The sequence below is a fragment of the Octopus sinensis genome, linkage group LG3 (genome assembly GCF_006345805.1).
Source record: "Octopus sinensis linkage group LG3, ASM634580v1, whole genome shotgun sequence".
NCBI lineage: Eukaryota > Metazoa > Mollusca > Cephalopoda > Octopoda > Octopodidae > Octopus > Octopus sinensis.
The window spans coordinates 154690984-154711702 of NC_042999.1; the positions used below are offsets into that span (position 1 = coordinate 154690984).

The 20719-nt window shown below is 38.0% G+C and overlaps 1 protein-coding gene and 1 long non-coding RNA gene across 4 annotated transcripts; both read left to right on the top strand.

The window, feature by feature from the left end:
* Positions 1–1150: 1150 nt before the first annotated feature.
* On the top strand, positions 1151–20719 carry LOC118762635. The gene is made up of 3 exons (XR_004998397.1): positions 1151–1326; positions 6778–6784; positions 20707–20719. It is a non-coding gene; the product is annotated as an uncharacterized LOC118762635 (long non-coding RNA).
* On the top strand, positions 6108–17547 carry LOC115209327 (zinc finger protein 184-like). Of its 3 annotated transcripts, none has more exons than XM_036501504.1 (2): positions 6108–6328; positions 14719–17547. In XM_036501504.1, exon 2 carries the CDS (start codon positions 14749–14751, stop codon positions 17488–17490), a length of 2742 nt encoding a protein of 913 aa, XP_036357397.1. In that variant the 5' UTR covers positions 6108–6328; positions 14719–14748; the 3' UTR covers positions 17491–17547. The 3 variants fall into 3 exon arrangements, with proteins under 3 accessions (XP_036357397.1, XP_029633544.1, XP_036357398.1); XM_029777684.2 differs by lacking the exon at positions 6108–6328 and adding an exon at positions 7296–7484; XM_036501505.1 differs by lacking the exon at positions 6108–6328 and adding an exon at positions 7563–7752.

Below are 20719 nucleotides of genomic sequence, written 5' to 3' on the forward strand. Positions count from 1 at the left end.
TTGTAAGAATTAGCACTTCCTTCTCAAAGCTTGGATTCGAAATCAGACCCAAGAATCATTGGTCGTAAAATACCAATGCACAAAAAAGGCGCGAAATCAGAATCTCTTTGTTCGGACAAAAAATGATGGATCGTCTCCCTTCGACCTCTGACCCGAGCAGGTCAGGCGAAGTTTAACAGGACGACCAGCGACCTACTGTACGCAATAACACTCTTGCGGTATATCTATTTTTCTGGCTATTTGAGATGTTATAAATAGAACGGAGAAATAGGTATCTGGAGAGAAGCCGAACCAACGTTTAAGAGAACGTCACGCATTTATGAGGACGACGAAAGAATATTCAGAAGGTGACTCTGTACTGCATGATTTACACACACACACACACACACACCATCAAACATATTCTGCTTTAATGTGTATCCTGTATTATGCATTCCTTTAAAATGTATTATTTGCAACCACTATTTAATATGCATTTTGTACAAGCGATGTGTAACATTGCTTACAAATTGATGTAGTGATAATAAATCTTTAATTTATTACAAAGCACTTATGTATTTATTAATACATCCACGCATCCACTACATAGTAGACACTTGCCCTAAGTGCCATGCAGTGGAACTGAACTCAGAACGATGTGGTTGAGAAGCCAACTTCATACCACACAGCCATGCCTGCATATAATACAATATAGTTATCTAATGTCATATAATATAACACAAAACTTCAACATACATAATTTATTCTTTATTAAATATGATGAATAGTAAAATATAATGAAGTATATATTTTATTACATATTGAAATTAATAAAGGATATAGCAACAATATATGTGGATAATGATGATGATGATAATAAAAATAATAATAATAATAATAATAATGATAATAATAATAATAATAATAATAATAATAATAATAATAATAATAATAATAATAATAATAATAATAAAAGCAATTTCAATATATTGAAAATAATAGCATCTCAACAAACCACAGCAGATATCCAAGGCACACAGAGCTGCGCTCAGTAGTGCAGTGAAAGCATGTTATAAAAATAAGACTATTGAATAATAATAATAATGATAATAATAATAACAATAACAAATAAATGCCCTGATGTAGCACCAGGCACTGGCTCTCATGATCTTAACTGATTGGAAGGAAGTGTTATCATGTACATTGTTTTGTCTTGGTATAAAAGATGGGCTACAGCAAATATTCTACTCAATACCACAGATTTTCTAATCAGTTGTTTGACCGTAACCAGTCGAGTGTGTCCCTTGGTGGTTGATGATATCTGTATCTCTGATCATGAGCAGAAGTGTCACTTTGATGGCATGCGCTGCTCTCTCACTCAATAATAATAATGATAATAATAATAATAATAATAATAATAATAACAGATAGCTTGAAATTATAAGTATGTTTTCTTTACTTGCTGAGTGTAGGTGAAAAGGGCATGGCTTTAACATCTTGGGGCCTTTAATATTTCATTTAAACTGTCACAGGAAAGACATCATCATCATCATAATGATCACCATCATCATCATCATTGTAATAATAATCATCATCATCAATGTCATCATTGCCATCAGCAATTTTCCATGCCCACAAGCGTCAGATGGAATCTGTCGAGGTAGATTTTCTACACGATGTCTTGACAAAGGGACACACAAACTTACACACATGCATCATGAGGATGTGTGGCTCAGCAGCTAAGGGTATTTGGCTCACAATTGTATGGTTGTGTGTTCGATACTTGGGCACACATTGTGTCCTTGAACAAGGTACTTTATTTCATGTTGCTCCAGTCCACTCAGCTGGCAAAAATGAGTAGTGCTTCTATTTCAAAGATCCAGCCTTGTCACATTCCATGTCATGCTGAATCTCCCTACAAACTATTGAGTTATCCCCTAAATAAAGTGGGTTTTTTTTTTATACTTCTCTTATTTTAAAAAATTCAAATAAAGTTCTTTTTTAATCTAAAATATACTTCAATATACTCTTCCATCATTCTAGTAGACTTGCAAAGCCCCTCTTCCAAAATTCACTTGTCCGTGATGAAAAAGACTCCTCCAGTATTGTTCTGACCTTGTTTACAGAATTCATATATTTTCTGTCCAAATGATTTTGAAGACTGTGGAATAAATGATAATCAGATGGGGCAATGTCTGGTGAATATGGTGGGTGGTACATCGTTTCCCATTCAAACTGCTCCAGCTTTTGGAATGTCATCCTTGCTGTATATGGCCAAGCATTTTCCTGATGGAAGAACTCCTTTCATCTTGAAACCAAAGATGACCATTTTTCTTTTAGTGCTGACTTAAGCCACTCAAGCTGCTCACAGTAGATCTCCTTTGCTATCGTTTGGTTTGGGTTTAAAAGTTCAAAGTGAACTAAAGCTTTCATATCCCACCAAATAGATAACAACACCTTATGTCGGTGAAGACCTTCTTTAGTCTGGGGTGCCGATGTTTCTCCTTTCCCTACCCACTGTTTTCAGCAGTTGACATTTTTATAGAGAACCCATTTCTTGTCACCTATCACTATTCAGTCCAAAAAAGGTTCATTCGTGAGACATGACAGCAAAGAAGAGCACGCATTTACTTGGAAAGTTTGTGTGGAACCCATTGACCTAATTTGCTGACTTTTCCAGTGGCATGCAGGTGTCGATGAATTGTTGAATGACCAAATCCAAGCTTCTCTGTTAGTTCCTCAACAGTTACAATTGGATTTTGTCCCATCAGGGTTTGCAGGACGTCCTCATCGAGCACTACTGTAGTTTCTGGCTTGGAATTTCTGGAACCACTGTTGACAGTATATGGGAATTGTTCAATCCCCATATGCTGAAATTAAGCAGTTCAGCAAAAAAGAATGTAAGCAAACCAACACCGGTTGTTGAACTGTGACGCAACAAACACAAGTACAAAGACACGCACACACAACTACACACATGCATACAAACATATATATATATATTAAAAAAAAACTCCTTTTATCAATTCAATAATGAAAAATTAAATTATACCATTTAGAAAAATTACATCTTATAGAAAGATTAAATATAAGATAAAACATATAACAATGATTAAGTAATGTGCAAAATAATAAATAAAATGTATATATTTGGTGAAATTTGATTTAGTATTTCTAAATTGAATTTTTCCCTGTAAGTTTGGAATAATATTCCCTCATATTATTATTATTATTATTATTCAGTAGTTTTATTTTTATAGCATGCTTTCACTTCACTACTGAGCGCAGCTTTGTGTGCCTTGGGTATGTGCTGTGATTTGTTGTGATGTTCTGATGGTTATTGTATGGAAAGTGTTCTGCGTAGGATGTGTGCAGTGCCTAGTAGTGCAATTTTCTGTATGTTATATTTGTTTGTAAGTCCTGGTGTTTTTGTTATGTATTTGTCTGAATATTTTTTTATCATGCCTAATGCACCTACTATGATAGGAATTGTTTCTGTTTTTAGATTCCACATTCTGGTTACCTCTATTTCCAGGTCTTTGTATTTTGAAAGTTTCTCCATTTCTTTTAGAGACACGTTGTCATCTGCTGGTATTGATACATCAATTAGAAAGCATTTTTTTTCTTCATGATCTCTTATTATTATTATTATTATTATTATTATTATTATTATTATTATTATAGTGTCATTTTCAATGCCAGTGCTGCCTTTGATGCAAGTGCTACCTTGATGCCAGTGTCACCTGAATGGTTCCCATGCTGGTGGCACGTAAAAAGCACCCACTACACACTCAAAGTGGTTGGTGTTAGGAAGGGCATCCAGCTGTAGAAACCTTGCCAAATCAGATCGGAGCCTGGTGAAGCTTTCTGGCTTGACAGTCCTCAGTCAAACCATCCAACTCATGCTAGCATGGAAAGCAGGCATTAAACAACAATGATGTTGATGATAATGATGGACTTCCATATAGTTTCCATCTACCAAATTCAGAAGCATTGGTTGACCTGGAGCTATAGTGGAAAAATTCTTGCCCAAGATGCTATGCCGTGGGACTGAACCCAAAATCATGTTGCAGTGGCCTAGAGAAGGATGCCAACATCCATGGCACTTTCCAGGAGTGTCATTAACGGAAGGAGGTCCAAGGGATGATATACAGAATCCTGGTTCAAATGCTTATCACAGAGCAGGTCTATGAAAAGCATCATAAAGCCGGGTGATTTTTGTAAGCCAGGAGGTTTAAAGTCAATAAGCCGTGATTAAAGTCAATAAAGCATGAAATAGGAACAATCCCAGCCTCTGCTAGGCTTCAACACAGTTTTCCATCTGCTAAATTTCATTCACAAGGTTTTGATTGAATCAAAATACTACTAAAATACACATATAGGCACAGAAGTGGCAGTGTGGTAAGAAGTTTGCTTCCCAACCACATGGTTCCGGGTTCAGTCCCACTGCGTGGCACCTTGGGCAAGTGTCTTCTACCATAGCTTCAGGCCAAACAAAAGCCTTGCGAGTGGATTTGGTAGACGGAAACTGAAAGATGCCTATTGTACATATAATATCTATATTTGACCCTCAACCATCGCTTTGACAACTGATGTTGGTGTGTTTACATTCCCATAACTTAGTGGTTCAACAAAAGTCGCCAATTAGGCTTACAAAGAATAAGTTCTGGGGTCAATTTGTTCGACTAAAGGTGGTGCTCTAGCATGGCCACAGCCAAATGACTGAAACAGGTAAAAGAGTAAATTCCAAGAGCTGTAAAGTAGGATTGAACACTCAACCATGTTGTTGCTAAGCAAACGTTTTAACCACACAGCTATGATCTGAGCTGGGAAACGTTACTTAGCAGCAGGTGATCTATGATACAGGAAACCAAGGATTAAAGGCATGTTAGCTGTGTTTGTGTCTTTCGTGTGTCTAGAGACAGTATCTAAAATCGAGAGCAACCATTTTAAGGCACTAAAGTGTGATGTGAGTGAGATTAGGCTACTATTTCTAATAGGTTGAAGTGCCTTGTAAAGGGGCCCTCAGCAGCTCATAACAGATATTACTGACCAGAGGAAAATATTTTAGAAAAAGACAGGCTTTTAAGCTCATACTGCAACATTATATATGTGGCTGTGTGGTAAGTAGCTTGCTTACCAACCACATGGTTCCGGGTTCAGTCCCACTGCATGACACCTTGGGCAAGTGTCTTCTACTATAGCTTCAGTCCGACCAAAAGCCTTGCGAGTGGATTTGGTAGACGGAAACTGAAAGAAGCCCATCGTATATATGTGTATATATATATCTATATCTATCTATCTATATATATATATATATATATATATATGTGTGTGTGTGTGTGTGTGTGTGTGTGTGTGTGTGTGTGTGTATATGTTTGTGTGTCTGTATTTGTCCCCCCAATATGGCTTGATAACCGTTGCTGGTGTGTTTATGTCTCCGTCATCTAGCGGTTCGGCAAGAGAGGCCAATAGAATAAGTACTAGGCTTACAAAGAATAAGTCCCGGGGTTGATTTGCTCGACTAAAGGCGGTGCTCCAGCATAGTCACAGTCAAATAACTGAAACAAATAAAAGAATATATATAATTCGGAATGGTAATTTTTTTGTTTCTTGCCAGACACACGCGTAGAGCATGTTTATTTGGCAAAAAATAAAAAAAAATTAAATAAAATAAAACGCGCGCACACACATTTTGATTTTGTTATCTTGTTTGCAAGACTGTTGATATGAATTCATGAGTTGAAACAAATGTTGTGTCTTGTATATTATTGGCGCAATGACCCTCCCAAGACAGGATCGTGTGTGTTTGTGTGTGTGTGTGTGTTATAAAGACAGTTGAACATTGAATTAAAGGATCACCGAATACTTTCCAGTAGAGTATCATATTTATTTATTTATTTTATACAAAGAAAAGGTTGGCAGTGACTTCGAAGTTACATCTTTAATGATGTTGCTCTTACGAATGTTTTGTAACATTTTTGAAATCATTTCTTTGTTTCTTTCCTTGTTCATTTTCATTTTTAATTCCAGGATAGTATAATTCCCATAAAAAAAAATTTGCTTTCTATAACGAAGAAATAAATAATAAAAAAAGACCAGCAGTTCTATTATATCCCGTATTTCCTCCCTTAGCGCCCAAGGGTTGTTGATTCCGCCATTTCCCTTCTTCTGACAACAACAAAAAGCCTTTCTTAGGTTTTGCCAAGATTTTCAGAGCCGACTGCTTTCTTTACCGTGTCCAAAATTATTCATATTCTATGAATGATTTAAAAATGCGTTATTAAACGATGCGACGTGAGAAGAGACTGATTTCCTGGCCAAGCAACGATCAATATTCCGAATGCTTGTAAGTAAAAAGACTTCGTTCATTTATAAATGAAACCTACATCCATAGAGTGATTTATTTATAATTATAGAGAGAGAGAGAGAGAGAGAAAGAGAGCGAGAGAGTTATAAAGAGAGGTGGGGAGTGTGATGGTGAGTGGGAGAGAAAGAGAAACATATAGAGAGGTGGGAGGAGAGGGAGAACATTTATGAATGAATGAAAGAAAAAGCCACTTTATTTTTGTCCATTATTATTTTTTCCTCCTTATCTATAAATTCAAGCAAATCTAATTTGATCATCATATCGTACTATTTTATACATTTGTAATTCAAGGCCTTTATATTTTGGGCTAAATTATACATGACAATGCACTCACACACGATATGTATGTATGTATATATTTATATATATATAAAAATATATATGTATATATATATATATATATATACACATACATACATATGTGTGAGTGTGTGTGTTCTATGTTATGTGTCTTACACGTCACGATAGATAATTTTGGTCTATTTGTGTCTAACTTATTTAACTAGGTCCGATTCGTTCTCGCTTATTAAATGACTGTCGTGCTATCAATCATATACATAAAATATATAATATATATATATACTCGGATGTATATATAATGCATTGGTTAAATTTATGCTATAAGAAATCCAAAGTCTTGTCTAATATTTTGGATCTTTTTCATTTATAACGAATATGTAAAAAGCTCCAACTCATTCATTTTTTTAAAGATTTATGTTTATCTTATTGCTGATATGCAAATTAAACCTTTTTTAACAACAAATCGGTACCCATCGTTTTTTTTGTCTGCCGTTTTTTTTTACTCTACGAAAAAATCTGAGAAGGTGGTGTAGTATGGAAAATTACAGAAACTAGAAAAAAAAACTGTTACTAAGCTGGATTTATTTAAGTAGATGTTGGACACAGTCAGGCATTACTTATATGTGAGAGTGTGTGTATATATATTATAAACACTTACACATTAATATAGCGAAGACTCAGAAAAAAAGTAGATAGATAGACAAAAGAGCAACGGATGAAAAAAAAAAGAGGGGGCAAAGAAAAGCGAGTGTAAGTTCTTGCCATGTAAATTTAGGTCAAAATAGGTGGATAGACATTTGTTGGTTGAAGCAGGCAGTGTGGGTACACTTTAGAGGTAAGTATGAACTGCATGTTATTACAAATGAAGCAAAAACCACCTCTGTATTTAGCATGGCAGATCGAAAATACATTATATTATTGGCATATATATGTATATATATTATATATATATAATGTGTCTGTGCTTGCTTTTATTAAATCTACATGTGTGTATAAAATTTAGTGGCTAGCACTACAACACCATCTCCTGCTTCGTTTCCTCTAAATCCTACTTCCCAGCTCAGCAAGCTATTCTGGACTTCGACCTTCGTATCATCGAACAGGTCCGTATTGATCGTATTTCGTAGGCTTGGCTTTATTCAAGCCCAGAAAGCAATGTTCTGGACTCGCTGCTCTCTTCCATGTTTCATATTAATGTCTTGCCTCTTTCTCCTCCCCCTCCACTCTCTCTCTCTCTCTGTCTATCTATCTTATTCTCTGTCCCCTACTCTTGCTCCTCTCCCCCTCTCTCTGAAGACTTCGATTCCTCTTTTATCAATTTAATTATATCAGTTCCCACCACCCTCTCTCTCTCTCTGAAGACTTCGGTTCTTTCTCTACCATTTCTATCAATTCCTTCTGGCACTCGTTTTCTTTTTCACTTGTTCCATCTGTCTCTCTCTAAACATTTTCTCTTCTTTATTTATACATTCATATTTCCCTCTCTTTCTTTTCATCGCTTCCTCATACATTTCCGTCTTTTTCGTAATTCTTTCTGTCTTTTTATTTGTCTCTTCGTCCGAATCGCATTTCTTTCATCTCTCATTCTAATTCTACCTAAACATCTCTTCAGCTCTTAATTTATATTCTCTCTCTCTCTTTCTCTAAATGCCATTCCATCTCCTATTTCTTTTCCCTATCCCCAACCTACTTAAATTGTTTTACATCCTTAGTCTCTGTTCCAACAATTTTGCTATTCTCTTCTTTCCTTCCTTCTAACCATACTTATTATATCGCCGATCTGTCCAGGTTAGGCATCCCTACACTCATTCAATATCAATGATACTGTAGTTCCCGCCGAATGCACCCATCAACATCTAAGAATTACATATAATATAGGTACTACCTGGTTTTTCTCACACGTTTGTATGAGCGTATATATATATATATATATGAAAGAAAAAAGGTGTTCAGAATGCTGGATGGTTGTAAAAATATATATTTATTTACATATCACATATTATTTCTTCATATTAGCGCTTTCAAATACTCCTGTAGTTTCTAAATATGTATTTTTACAACCATCCAGTATTCTGAACACCTGTTTTCTTTCATATGTATTAAATCTATACATCACCCCTAATACTTCTAACATATATATATATAATAATATAATAATGAAATTATTGTATACAGTGCTCAGGTGCACCACAACTTGTCAGAAAGTGCGTATAAAGTATATGCAGTAATGTATAAGTATATACATACACGCACATGCATACATATATATCTAGAGATACGCACGCACATATTTATATATATCTATATACATACACGTGCACACTCTCACATATGTATAAATGAAGTTTATTTTCCTTATTATCTCTCTCTGCATCTACCTCTCGCCCTATTTCGTTTCTCTCATTCGTGTGTGTCTGTGTATCCGACAAACATTGGGGTATCTTCATCCATGCACCCACGCATGCGTAAATGAATCAGACATGTTTGTTTTTCCCATTTTCAGTCAGTTTTATTTTGTTATATCACTCCAAAAAGCTCCAAGATAATCAATATTCGATATCGTAACACCGAAAAAGACTTATCCAGTTTATAATCTTGTGTTGTTATTTAGTCCCAGGTCAGTCTTATTGAGTAAACCTATAAAATGTTGCATTCTAGCTGTGACCATCTCTTCTTATTTACGGACACTTTGACCGAGAGTTCATTATCCCAAATAATTTCTTTCATTGAATGGTTGGTTGGGCTTGATTTTTAAGAGAAATGGATACTGTTTATATATATATATATGTGTGTGTGTGTATATGTTTGTGTGTCTGTGTTTGTTTCCCCAACATCGCTTGACAACAGATGCTGGTGTGTTTACGTCCCCGTAACTTAGCGGTTCGGTAAAAAAAAGTGGCCGATAGAATAAGTACTAGGCTTACAAAGACTAAGTCCCGGGGTCGATTTGCTCGACTAAAAGCGGTGCTCCAGCATGGCCGCAGTCAAATGACTGAAACAAATCGCCGTAAAAGAGAGTTAAAAAAAAAAGATGTCGATTTGTGTATTACTTCGTGTTTGCAGTTTATAAAACTTTAAAATGTGGTTAGACCGTCTAAAGTTATCACATTATTAATAATAATAATAATCTCGCTTTGCAACCACGTGGTTTTGGGTTCAGTTCTTCCGCGCAGCATGTAACTGGCAGATCAATACATTGTCAGTGAATTTTGTACACAGGAACTGTGTGGAAGCCTTCATGAGTGCTTGACAGATGAACTGTGAAACACACCTATAACTGACATCGTATACTAATACCGAAACATTGCATATATATTTTAATTTAGAGATTGTAGGCCCCTACATCTCACCATATAAAAAGAATTTTTATTTTAATTACCTACTGTTTTATTACTTGGCAACACGTGTTTCATGAGGTACATCCTCGGATTCCTAAACCACTCCGTGTTTTCCTGGAACCCTTCTTAAAATGTGACCCTAATCATCAGGCCCTTATATCACTTTATCAACGTTCAATACAATAAACTAAACTCTTTTACTTGTTTCAGGCATTTGACTGCGGCCATGCTGGAGCACCGCCTTTAGTCGAGCAACTCGACCCCGGGACTTATTCTTTTGTAAGCCCAGTACTTATTCTATCGTCTCTTTTGCCGAACCGCTAAGTAACGGGGACATAAACACACCAGCATCGGTTGTCAAGCAATGCTAGGGGACAAACACAGACACACAAACACACACACGCATCTCTATATATAAACGGCAGTTTGTCTGTGTGTCTGTCAGGTTGTACCCTCACCCTGACCATGGCTTTCAACCGATTCTGATGAAACTTGACACACACATAGCCCAATGTCATAATTCAAAACTAACGCAGCAAAAATTTTGAAAAGTTTCCCCCAGTTCTGAAAAAAATCGATAAATTCGACATGGGGTCGAGAATCAGAAACACAAACCACAGACTGTCTAGGGGACGCAACTCGACCGTTTTAACTCTCAAAAAAAAATTTACCATAATTTTTTTCCATTTTTTTCTACTTTTTGGCTATAACTCTCTAAAAATGCTTTATAGTTATTTCCCTTACAAACCCGAGCAATGCCGGGCGATACTGCTAGTATATATATATATATACATATATACGACGGGCTTCTTTCAGTTTCCGTCTACCAAATCCACTCACAAGGCTTTGGTCGGCCCGAGGCTATAGTAGAAGACACTTGCCCAAGGTGCCACGCAGTGGGACTGAACCCAGAACCATGTGGTTGGTAAGCAAGCTACTTACTACACAGCCACTCCTGTGCCTATATTTTAATTTTTTAAAACCCTTAAGTATGTGTAAAATAGGTATATTTAAATTAGGTTTGCTGGACCCTACAGTACAAGCCATAAATCAGATGAAAATTCCAATAAAAAGTTACAAAAATAAAGTAAGGGATAAAAAAGCTAAAAAAATATACGAAAATTTACAAAAACTATGTTAGTAATATATAGTATTCCAAATACAATTAAATTTACATTAAATATATTCAAATATATATATATGCACATACACCCATATATATGTATGTGTTTGTTCTCCCCTACTGCTTGATAATGGGTGTTGGTTTGTATACATCCCCATAACATAACGGTTTGGTAAACAGTTTCCTGGAACTGATTTGTTCGACTGAAACCCTTGAAAGAAGTGCCCCGGCATGGCCACGGTCAAATGACTTGGCAAGTAAAAGATGAAAAATATTGATTATATAAAACTAATACTAATAAATTGCTCTTAATTAACTAAATATTACAGTAATTATTTAGTGAACCATTGAGAACTAAACATTTAGCTTTACGATAATAGCAACACAGAAAGAGGCGACATTTCTTGTAAAACAACCAAGTAAGATATGATAAACAAATTAAAGCATTTCACCCCATTTTTAGAAACAATTTAAACTTGTAACCCATTGTTAAATATCTACCAAAGACTAGAATTAGTTGAATTATATTTCATCCTTTACTTTGGAGGGTTCCAAAGGGCGATTTCTAACAAAGATTCTTCATATTTTGTTAGTAGGTTACTGGCCTAAGGTGGAGACGCAATGGCCCAGTGGTTAGGGCAGTGGATTCGCGGTCATAGGATCGCGGTTTCGATTCCCAGACCGGGCGTTGTGAGTGTTTATTGAGCGAAAACACCTAAAAAAGCTCCACGAGGCTCCGGCAGAGGATGGTGGTGATCCCGGCTGTACTCTTTCACCACAACTTTCTCTTACTTCCTGTTTCTGTTGTACCTGTATTTCAAAGGGCCGGCCTTGTCACTCTCTGTGTCACTCTGAATATCCCCGAGAACTACGTTAAGGGTACACGTGTCTGTGGAGTGCTCAGCCACTTACACGTTAATTTCACGAGCAGGCTGTTCCGTTGATTCGGATCAACCGGAACCCTCATCGGCGTAACCGACGGAGTGCTTCCATCCACTGGCCTAAGATATTTGCAAATATGAAATTATTACACGTATATGGTATGTAACGAGAATTTATGGAACGGTATCCCATAAAAACTCAAATAGTATCTCAGAAATGGAGAAGAGAAGATGTTAAAATTTAAAGGAAGTCTTTTAAATTTTAACATTCTCTTCTCCATTTTTAACATACCTGTTGAGTTTCTAAGGGATACCTTCCATAAATTCTCATAACACCGTTTTGACCCTGTGCTTGAGGAGACCTACTGAGTCAAGTACATCAACATAAAAAATCAATGGAAATTGTACTTGTGATTCCTGTGCTGGTGGCACGTAAAAAGCACTATCCGAACGTGGCCGTTGCCAGCCTCGCCTGGCACGTAAAAAGTACCCACTGCACTCACGGAGTGGTTGGCGTTAGGAAGAGCATCCAGCTGTAGAAACACTGCCAGATCAGACTAGGGCCTGGTGCAGCCTTCTGGCTTCCCAGATCCTGATCGAACCATCCAACCCATGCTAGCATGGAAAACAGACATTAAACGATGATGATGATGATGATGAATTTGCTTTGCGAGAGCAACTGTTTTATCAAAGGTGTATCTTGTCATGAAATGCTTAAAATACAGATTAGAGTAGGGTGGGATCTGGCCTTTCACACTCACCCTACAGTATCATTCTAAGAATATATGATGACATCATTGAAAGCTAGAAGATAACGCATGATTAATTCAAAACAATATGAATCAATATGAATTGCATTCGACCAAGAAATCTGAATGCTAAAGGGTGAAAGCATGGCTGGGTAACCTCATACTTCCTCTACAGCAAGACACTTGTATCTGTCTTGCTATAACCTTTCATCATCTGACACAAAATTGCCTCCTCCACTACCCCCTCACCTCTTAGTTTTTTGGGTTTTTTTGTCCTGCTAGGTACTTGGTGACCCTGTCAGTGTAGGTGCCATTTAAAAGCACTCAGTCCACACTGTAAAGTGATTGGTGTTTGGCAGGCCATCCAGCTGCAAAATCCTTGCCAAAGCTGACCTTACTTGTGCTTGTGCCATGCAAAAAGCACTAAATTCACTCTGCTGAGTGGTTGATGTTAAGAAGGGCATCCAGTTGTAAAAATCCTGCCAAAACTGTCACAGAAGTCTAGTGTAGGCTTCTACCTGGCTGGCCCTTGTGAAACCATCCCACCCATGTGGAAAGCTGACAAACAATGATGAGGAGGATGATGATGGTAGGAACCAATACACTTTTGCAAAGATGTGGCAATGATGGGCACCTCTTTCAGCAGGTGTTCAGAAAGCATACTATCCTCAGTGACGCATGCCTTCAGTCCATCATAAAGTTTTTCATTGTGTTTTGCCTTTCTCAGCCAATGTCTGTCTTAATATGCAACACATAACAGAGATGTTAAAAACCAAGTGATGTCTGTGCCTAATGCTTTTGAAAGTGAGAAACAGCCTTGCACAGATCCAACCCAACTCCCTTAACGTATACATATGCCCAAAAGGAAGAACTAATTTACATCATTGACCAGTGGCACGTAAAAAGCACCATCCGACCATGGCCGTTTGCCAGCCCCGTTTGGCACCTGTGCCGGTGGCATGTAAAAAGCACCCACTACACTTGCGGAGTGGTTGGCATTAGGAAGGGCATCCAGCCGTAGAAACATAACCAGATCAGACTGGGCCTGGTGCAGCCTTCTAGCTTCCCAGACCCCAGTTGAACCGTCCAACCCATGCTAGCATGGAAAGCGAATGCTAAATGATGATGATGCAAACAGTCACAGGTGTTATATTTGAGTTTTCCTTCTTCTCGAGAAATGCCTAAGCAAAGACAAGTTTTTCACTGCCAACTGTTGGATAGACATTGACTCTACACAGTTCAAGTGTCTTTTAAGAGGTCATGTTTTCCCTCCTGCTTGGTGTCCAATAAATCCTGCCATCCTTACTGAGCAGGCTTGCTCGTAATTCCCAATCTATAAGTATCCAAAATAACATGGATATTTCCCTACCTCATCATCACTGATTGGACCAACAAATATCACCGTCATCATCATCATCATCATCATCATCAGTAGTAGCAGCATTTAATGTCCATGTTTTATATCAGCTGTTTGACAGGATATGATGGGTTCAAAGGCTACAGTGTGCCCCATTATCTATTTTGGTATGATTTCTATGGATGGATGCCCTTCCTAATGTCAACCACTTTACAGTAAGGACTGGGTGCCCTTTTTTTTTATGCCACCAGCAGAAGTGGGATCACCATGCAGTTTACAAGACTGTGAACCCCAAGAGGCAGCATTATGCTAGGAGAAGAGGTAATGTTAAGAGAAAGGGCCACAGGTTTCTTGAGGTGGAGGATCCGCATAGCCCCTCCCATTTTAGAAGTGAGGTTGTAGGAATGATCTAAGTAGAGCTGGGTGAAGATAAAAAATATTGGAGAGGAGGTGTCTGGGTGGACCCTCAAGATATGAGATAAGTAGAAGTGAGTGGGATAGAAGAACCAGGGGTTGTGGGTGCACTGATGTTGCTAAAGTGTAATTAATAAAAAATAATTGCAATATAATTAACTAAGAATATACTGTTGTTTAATTTATTTTTCCCTTCTCTGTTTCCAGATTTTACCATATTAGTTGTGGTTATCTAAGATGACAAACAGATTTGGTGACCAAAATGGTCTCATCTTTATCTCTTCTTCTGACAACACTGTTTACCCAGTTCAGCTGATTCCAAATATGTCCTCTGAAGATAATGCTCCTGATTCTCTTACTTCTAGAGACAATGTGTTCGACAAAGTGCCAAAGCTAGAATGGACAAATCCTCCATCAGAGATTTCTGACAATAATAAAGATCCGTACCACTCAAACTCATCTCAGACATCTTTCCAAAATAATTCCGATGAACAGTATTACAATTTTCAAACACCGAAAGAGGAATTATTTAATGTCCAAGAAATGGATTGCAGTATTGTCTTAGATGAGCAACATACTGATAATATCTTGAAGAACTCTGAAACTTCAATGTCTAAGACAAAAGTCCTTAATTGTTCAAGGTGCATGTACCAAACCAGTGACAAGAATAACATGACTAACCACATGAGGAAACATAACTCAACGTTTGTTTGTAAAATTTGCAAAACTTCCTTTTCAGTAATAACATCCTTAATTGACCACTTCAACAAGCAGCACCCGCAAGATGCCGATGATCCATCTGATTTGCAGCATTACTGTCCCATGTGTCCGTTTCAAAGTATAGAGAAACTGGAATACGATAAACACATTACTCGGCATGAAACAGCCGCGCATACATGTTCCATTTGCGGTCAGCCGTTTGCGAAACAAGTTTCAATGAAATGGCACATCAAATATAAACATGGTATAGAAGACTCTGAAGAACAACAACAACAACAACGTAGCAATATCTCAGAAACTTCTACAACAGCAATTTCAGATCACAATAATACAATTGCAGCAAACACAGAAAAAGAATCAAAAGATTTAGATTTCCAGAACCAAACCGCTGATATGGAAACTGATACCAAACCTTTTTTTAAACGGTTCTTTTGTTTGTATTGTCCCAAGAACTTTAGTAATAAACTGTATTTGAAATATCACTGTTGGCGCAATCATAAGGATAGATTATATAAAAGTCAATGGAAAGAAGTCCAAGATTTATTTCAACAGAACTGGAATGAGACAGATCCTACATTAATTGCCAAAAGCCTTCATGCCAAGAATAGCCCTTTTCAGTGCCCAATGTGTTCCTTCAGTTCTTCTTACAAAAGCACTGTTGACCGTCATATTAAGAAGCATAATGAAGCCAAGTATTCTTGTAATATATGTGGCATGCCCTTTACTGTGATAGGCAATTTACATCATCATAAGAAAGTTAATCATCCCGAAATATTAATTATGAATTCACTGCCAAACAAGCGTCACAAATGTGCACTTTGCATCTATAGCACTGGCTATAAGTCTACACTTGAGCGTCACCTTAGAACACATGGAATTGCCAAGTACCACTGTGAGTTATGCACCATGCCGTTTGTCTTCTCCGGAAGCTTTTTGACACACAGAATGTTAAAACATAAAATGTCCTCAAAAGACTTTGAAGAAACCATTTTCACAGACAAAATAACTGATGCCAGTAGTTTAACAGCAAGCAGTGGTAAGTTCATAAAGAGGCGGAAATGCCCGTACTGCAATGCTCTGATGCCCAGTGCAAGCAAACTTAACCGGCATTTGCGCACACACAGGAACGCTGGTTATTATTGCGTTTGCTGCAGCATATTTTATACTTTGAGAAGTGAATTTGAAAACCACATGAAAGTGCATCTAATAGCAAAAGGTTTTAATGAAGTACAGTGTATTGGTGTTACGAAAGGTACTAAAGATTTATCCAATGACACAACCGGAGATGATGTCGACGGTTCGGGTAAGAATCACCTTGTTAATAGTGAGCAGTCTGATGTGAGAGAGTCTTCACTTTCAAATGAAATTAGCAATATGAATAATGTCACCGAACTAGGAAATGTCGACAAGAACTGTGATATGTACAGTAATTCAAGCAATGCCAATGATAGTAGAAATCATTTAACAGCAATGGCTAAAGATGTAGTCAAGATAGACTTAACCGAACCAGTGCCGACAACTAACATCCTTCTGGAACAACAGCAAGTTCTTCAGAATGAATCACAGTCTTACCCTCCTGAATCCTATCAGAATTCATTAAATATTAATTCTGCAAAGAAATTAATGCTTTCATCCCCAAGCCAAGAAATAACTCCTTCTTTTGATAAACCTACAACAGAAGAGAACTTTCATCTAACACCGTCTTCTAGAAATTCTTTGGTAACATCCCAAGACAATTACACTATTGATAGACCAGCTTATGTGTCCCAGATGTCTCATGAACAATATTTTGAGACGGACAAGCAAGACTTTAGACTGAATTCAGATGAAGTATTATTCAACAGCCGAAAAATGTACCTCACCCCTCAACAACAAAACAATATGAACAACTCAAACCCAGCAGAGATTCAAGCACAGAACCCTTTCTCTGAAAACAATAACGATGATATGTGTGCTTGTAAATTAACTCCACCGATCCATGGAGATGTACTCATCAATCCTCCATTCAAGGGACGATTTGCAAAATTAGTTTCTGACTTTGATGATTTTGCATCCCGTCCATTTGCTTGTTCTCTTTGTTTTTATCGTTGCAGCATTCTCAAAGACTTATTTGATCATGTACAGAACCATTTGACTGGCTGCACTCCTGTTCCAGTTCCAAACACTGCCAAGTTCGACACACAGAATTATATTCAAGGAATGAACATAGACCAAAATAATCAGATTCAAAATAATTCTTTAAACATTAGTTATATTTAGCTAAAAAAAAAACAAAAAAAAAACAAACAGTAAAAGAAAAGCATTTAAATAAACAGAGAACTGTATTTTACTTTCTCTTCTTTGAAGAAAAGAAGAAATAAATGAGAATAAAAACCATTTTTATTGTCTTGACAGATTGAAAAATTGTAACCATTACAATGAACTACAACTTGCTTGTTGTACAAGTGTGGCTTAGTGGTTCACAAGTTTCCTTAACAACCACATGGTTTTAAGTTCAATCCTTTTGCATGGTACCTTGGACAGGTACTTTCCTGCTCTAACCCCAAAGCTTTTTGAGTATATTTGAGAGACAGACAATGAGAAAAACCCATTGCATATATATATATATATATATATATATATATATCATGTGGAGGCACGTAGCTTAGTTGTTAGGGTGTCAGCATCATGATCGTAAGATTGTGGTTTCGATTCCTGGATCGGGCGATGCGTTGTGTTCTTGAACAAAACACTTCATTTCACGTTGCTCCAGTCCACTCAGCAGGTAGAAATGAGTAACGCTGTGATGGACTGGCGTCCCATCCAGCTGGGGAACACATATGCCATAGAAACCGGGAAACCGGGCCCATGAGCCTGGCTAGGCTTTAAAAAATGCGTATTTATTATTATTTTATATATATATCATCATCATTGTCATCATTTAACGTCTGTTCACGCTGGCATGGGTTACACAGTTTGATGTGCTGATAAACTGGAGAGCTGCACCAGGCCTCAGTCGTCTGTTTGGCTTGCTTTCTATGGTTGGATGCCCTTCATAATGCTAATTACTTAACAGAGTGATATGTCTTCTCAAGGAAAGAAAATCTCCAAAAGTCTCAGTGACTTGTCATTGCCTCTGTGAAGCTTAACAACCGAAGATCATATTTCACCACCTCATTCCATATCTCCCTGGGTCTACCTCTTCTACATATTCCCTCCACACTTAGAGATCGATACTTCTGTACGCAGCTGTCCTCATTCATTTGCATCACATGACCATACCAGTGCAGCCCTCTCTCTTGCACACGACATCTGATGCCCCTTAGACCCACTTTTTCTCTTAATACACTTACGTTCTGTTGTACATGTGCACTGGCATTTCACAGGTTGGCTTTCAAGCTTTTGCATGCCAACACTTCCCCCTCCCCCACCACCCCACCCTATATAAAACTAGTGCACGCACTTGGATTCCCCTACTCCATTTTAATAATTCCACCGAAAAAATACTAATCTAGAAGATGCTCAGATAAGAAATTTTTATTTTCCCAACCTCGTACATCATCATCATCGTTTAACGTCCACTTTCCATGCTAGCATGGGTTGGACGATTTGACTGATGGCTGCACCAGGCTCCAATCTTGATCTGGCAGAGTTTCTACAGCTGGATGCCCTTCTTAACGCCAACCACCAGCAAGGGGGCCAGTCAGGCAGTACAGGCAACGACCTCGCTTGAATCTTTTTGCACATGCCACCAGCACAGGTGCCTGTAAGGCGATACTGGTAACGATCACGCTCGAATGGTGCCTTTTATGTGCCACCGGCACGGAAGCCAGTTAGCTGCTCTGGCAACGATCACACTCGGATGGTACTCTTAGCACCCTACTAGCACAGGGCTCAACATCTACTCCTCTATTTCTGCACAGATCATAAACCCCTTATTAGTTCTTTTCGTTATTCTATCTATTTCATTACCATGTAAACATAGTTTCGTCTTCCTCGCTCTTGTCTTAAGATGAACTTAAGTTCCTTCATGCACATCCGCTATTCGTCACCTATTTATTTATTCAAGTTTGTCACAACGTCACTTATTTCTGTAATTTTGTCACAGATTGGCTGACTGAAAATTCTAACATTTTTCAATTCTATTTCACTATTATCAGCATTTGCTGTTTCATTAAATTATGTTACCCAAAATCCCAAAAGAATTTTTTTTTCTCAACGTGTTCTATCCCTGACCACCCTAACTCTGGCCCCTTCTCTCTCTGCCTCACTCTGTCTCTCTGTTTCAATTACCACTTGCTTCACCAACACTTCCCCCTCCTCTACCACTCCACCCTATATAAACTAGCGCATGCACTCGGATTCCCCTACTCCATTTTAATAACTCCCCCGAAAGAATAGGAATCCAGAAGATGCTCTTGTCTAATTTTGCGCTTCCCTATTCTCTGTCATCCTTTGGTTGTCTCCCATAAACACTTCTAACGGTTTAATGCCATCCCCACCCCTACTTAAGGTTTATCTCTTATGTAAGGTAGTGATCATATAGTGCATAAAAATGATGACGTAGTGTATACAGGTTGAAGGCTATTGTTTGTTTATGAATTCTTCCAAATGCGAGCCTTCTTTTCAGGTACATGACGCTGCTGCCCCATCCCAGGGTCTCATGGGCCCACACCCTCAGAGTTGGCACACTGAAAGGTAGGTCTGGTGAGATTGTTGAGATGCTTGAATGGAGACATGTAGATTTGTGCTACCTCCAAGAAGTAAGGTGGAGAGGTGGTTCTGCTAGGCTCCTCACAGGTACAAGATTTTCTGAGCAGGGAACACTGATGGGGTCAGGGGCGTGGGTATACTTCTTGCACAGAAATGGGTTGATAAGGTAATCAGAGTATGCAATAGAATACTTAAGATTAGATTAGTGCTACATCATGGGTTAGCAACCATTATCTCAGCCTATGCCCCTCAGCTGGGGCTACCTGATGGACTGAAAGACCAATTTGCAGACTACCTCATTGACAAATGACTGACCTCTTTGTGGCTGGTGACTTCAATGGACATGCAGGGAGCTTCCATGGCATACATGGAGGCTATGGTTTTGGTTCACGCAATGAGGAGGGAACCAGGCTGATGGCATTCTGTGATGCAAATGATCTTATGGTTTGCAATACTAACTTAAGGAAACCTGCCAGTCGCCTACTGTTCTGGCAGACACAGTAGCTAAATTAACTACATCCTCACCAGAAAAAGAGAAAGACGGCTGCTTATAAATGCCAAAACCTTCCCAGGCCAAAGAATGTACCCACAACATAGATTAGTAGTTAGTGATTTCACTGCTGAGGGCCCACTGACCAGATTGTGGATGGTGCAAAGTCCCCTCTCGAACAAGTTAATGTGGTGGTGGAACAATGTTGTTGACAGGGCTATTAGGGAAAATAAAAAGTCTTGGAAGAACGGTGGTAGCAGGGAATTGTATCAGACTGCCAGAAGGGAAGCTAGGAGGATCATAGCC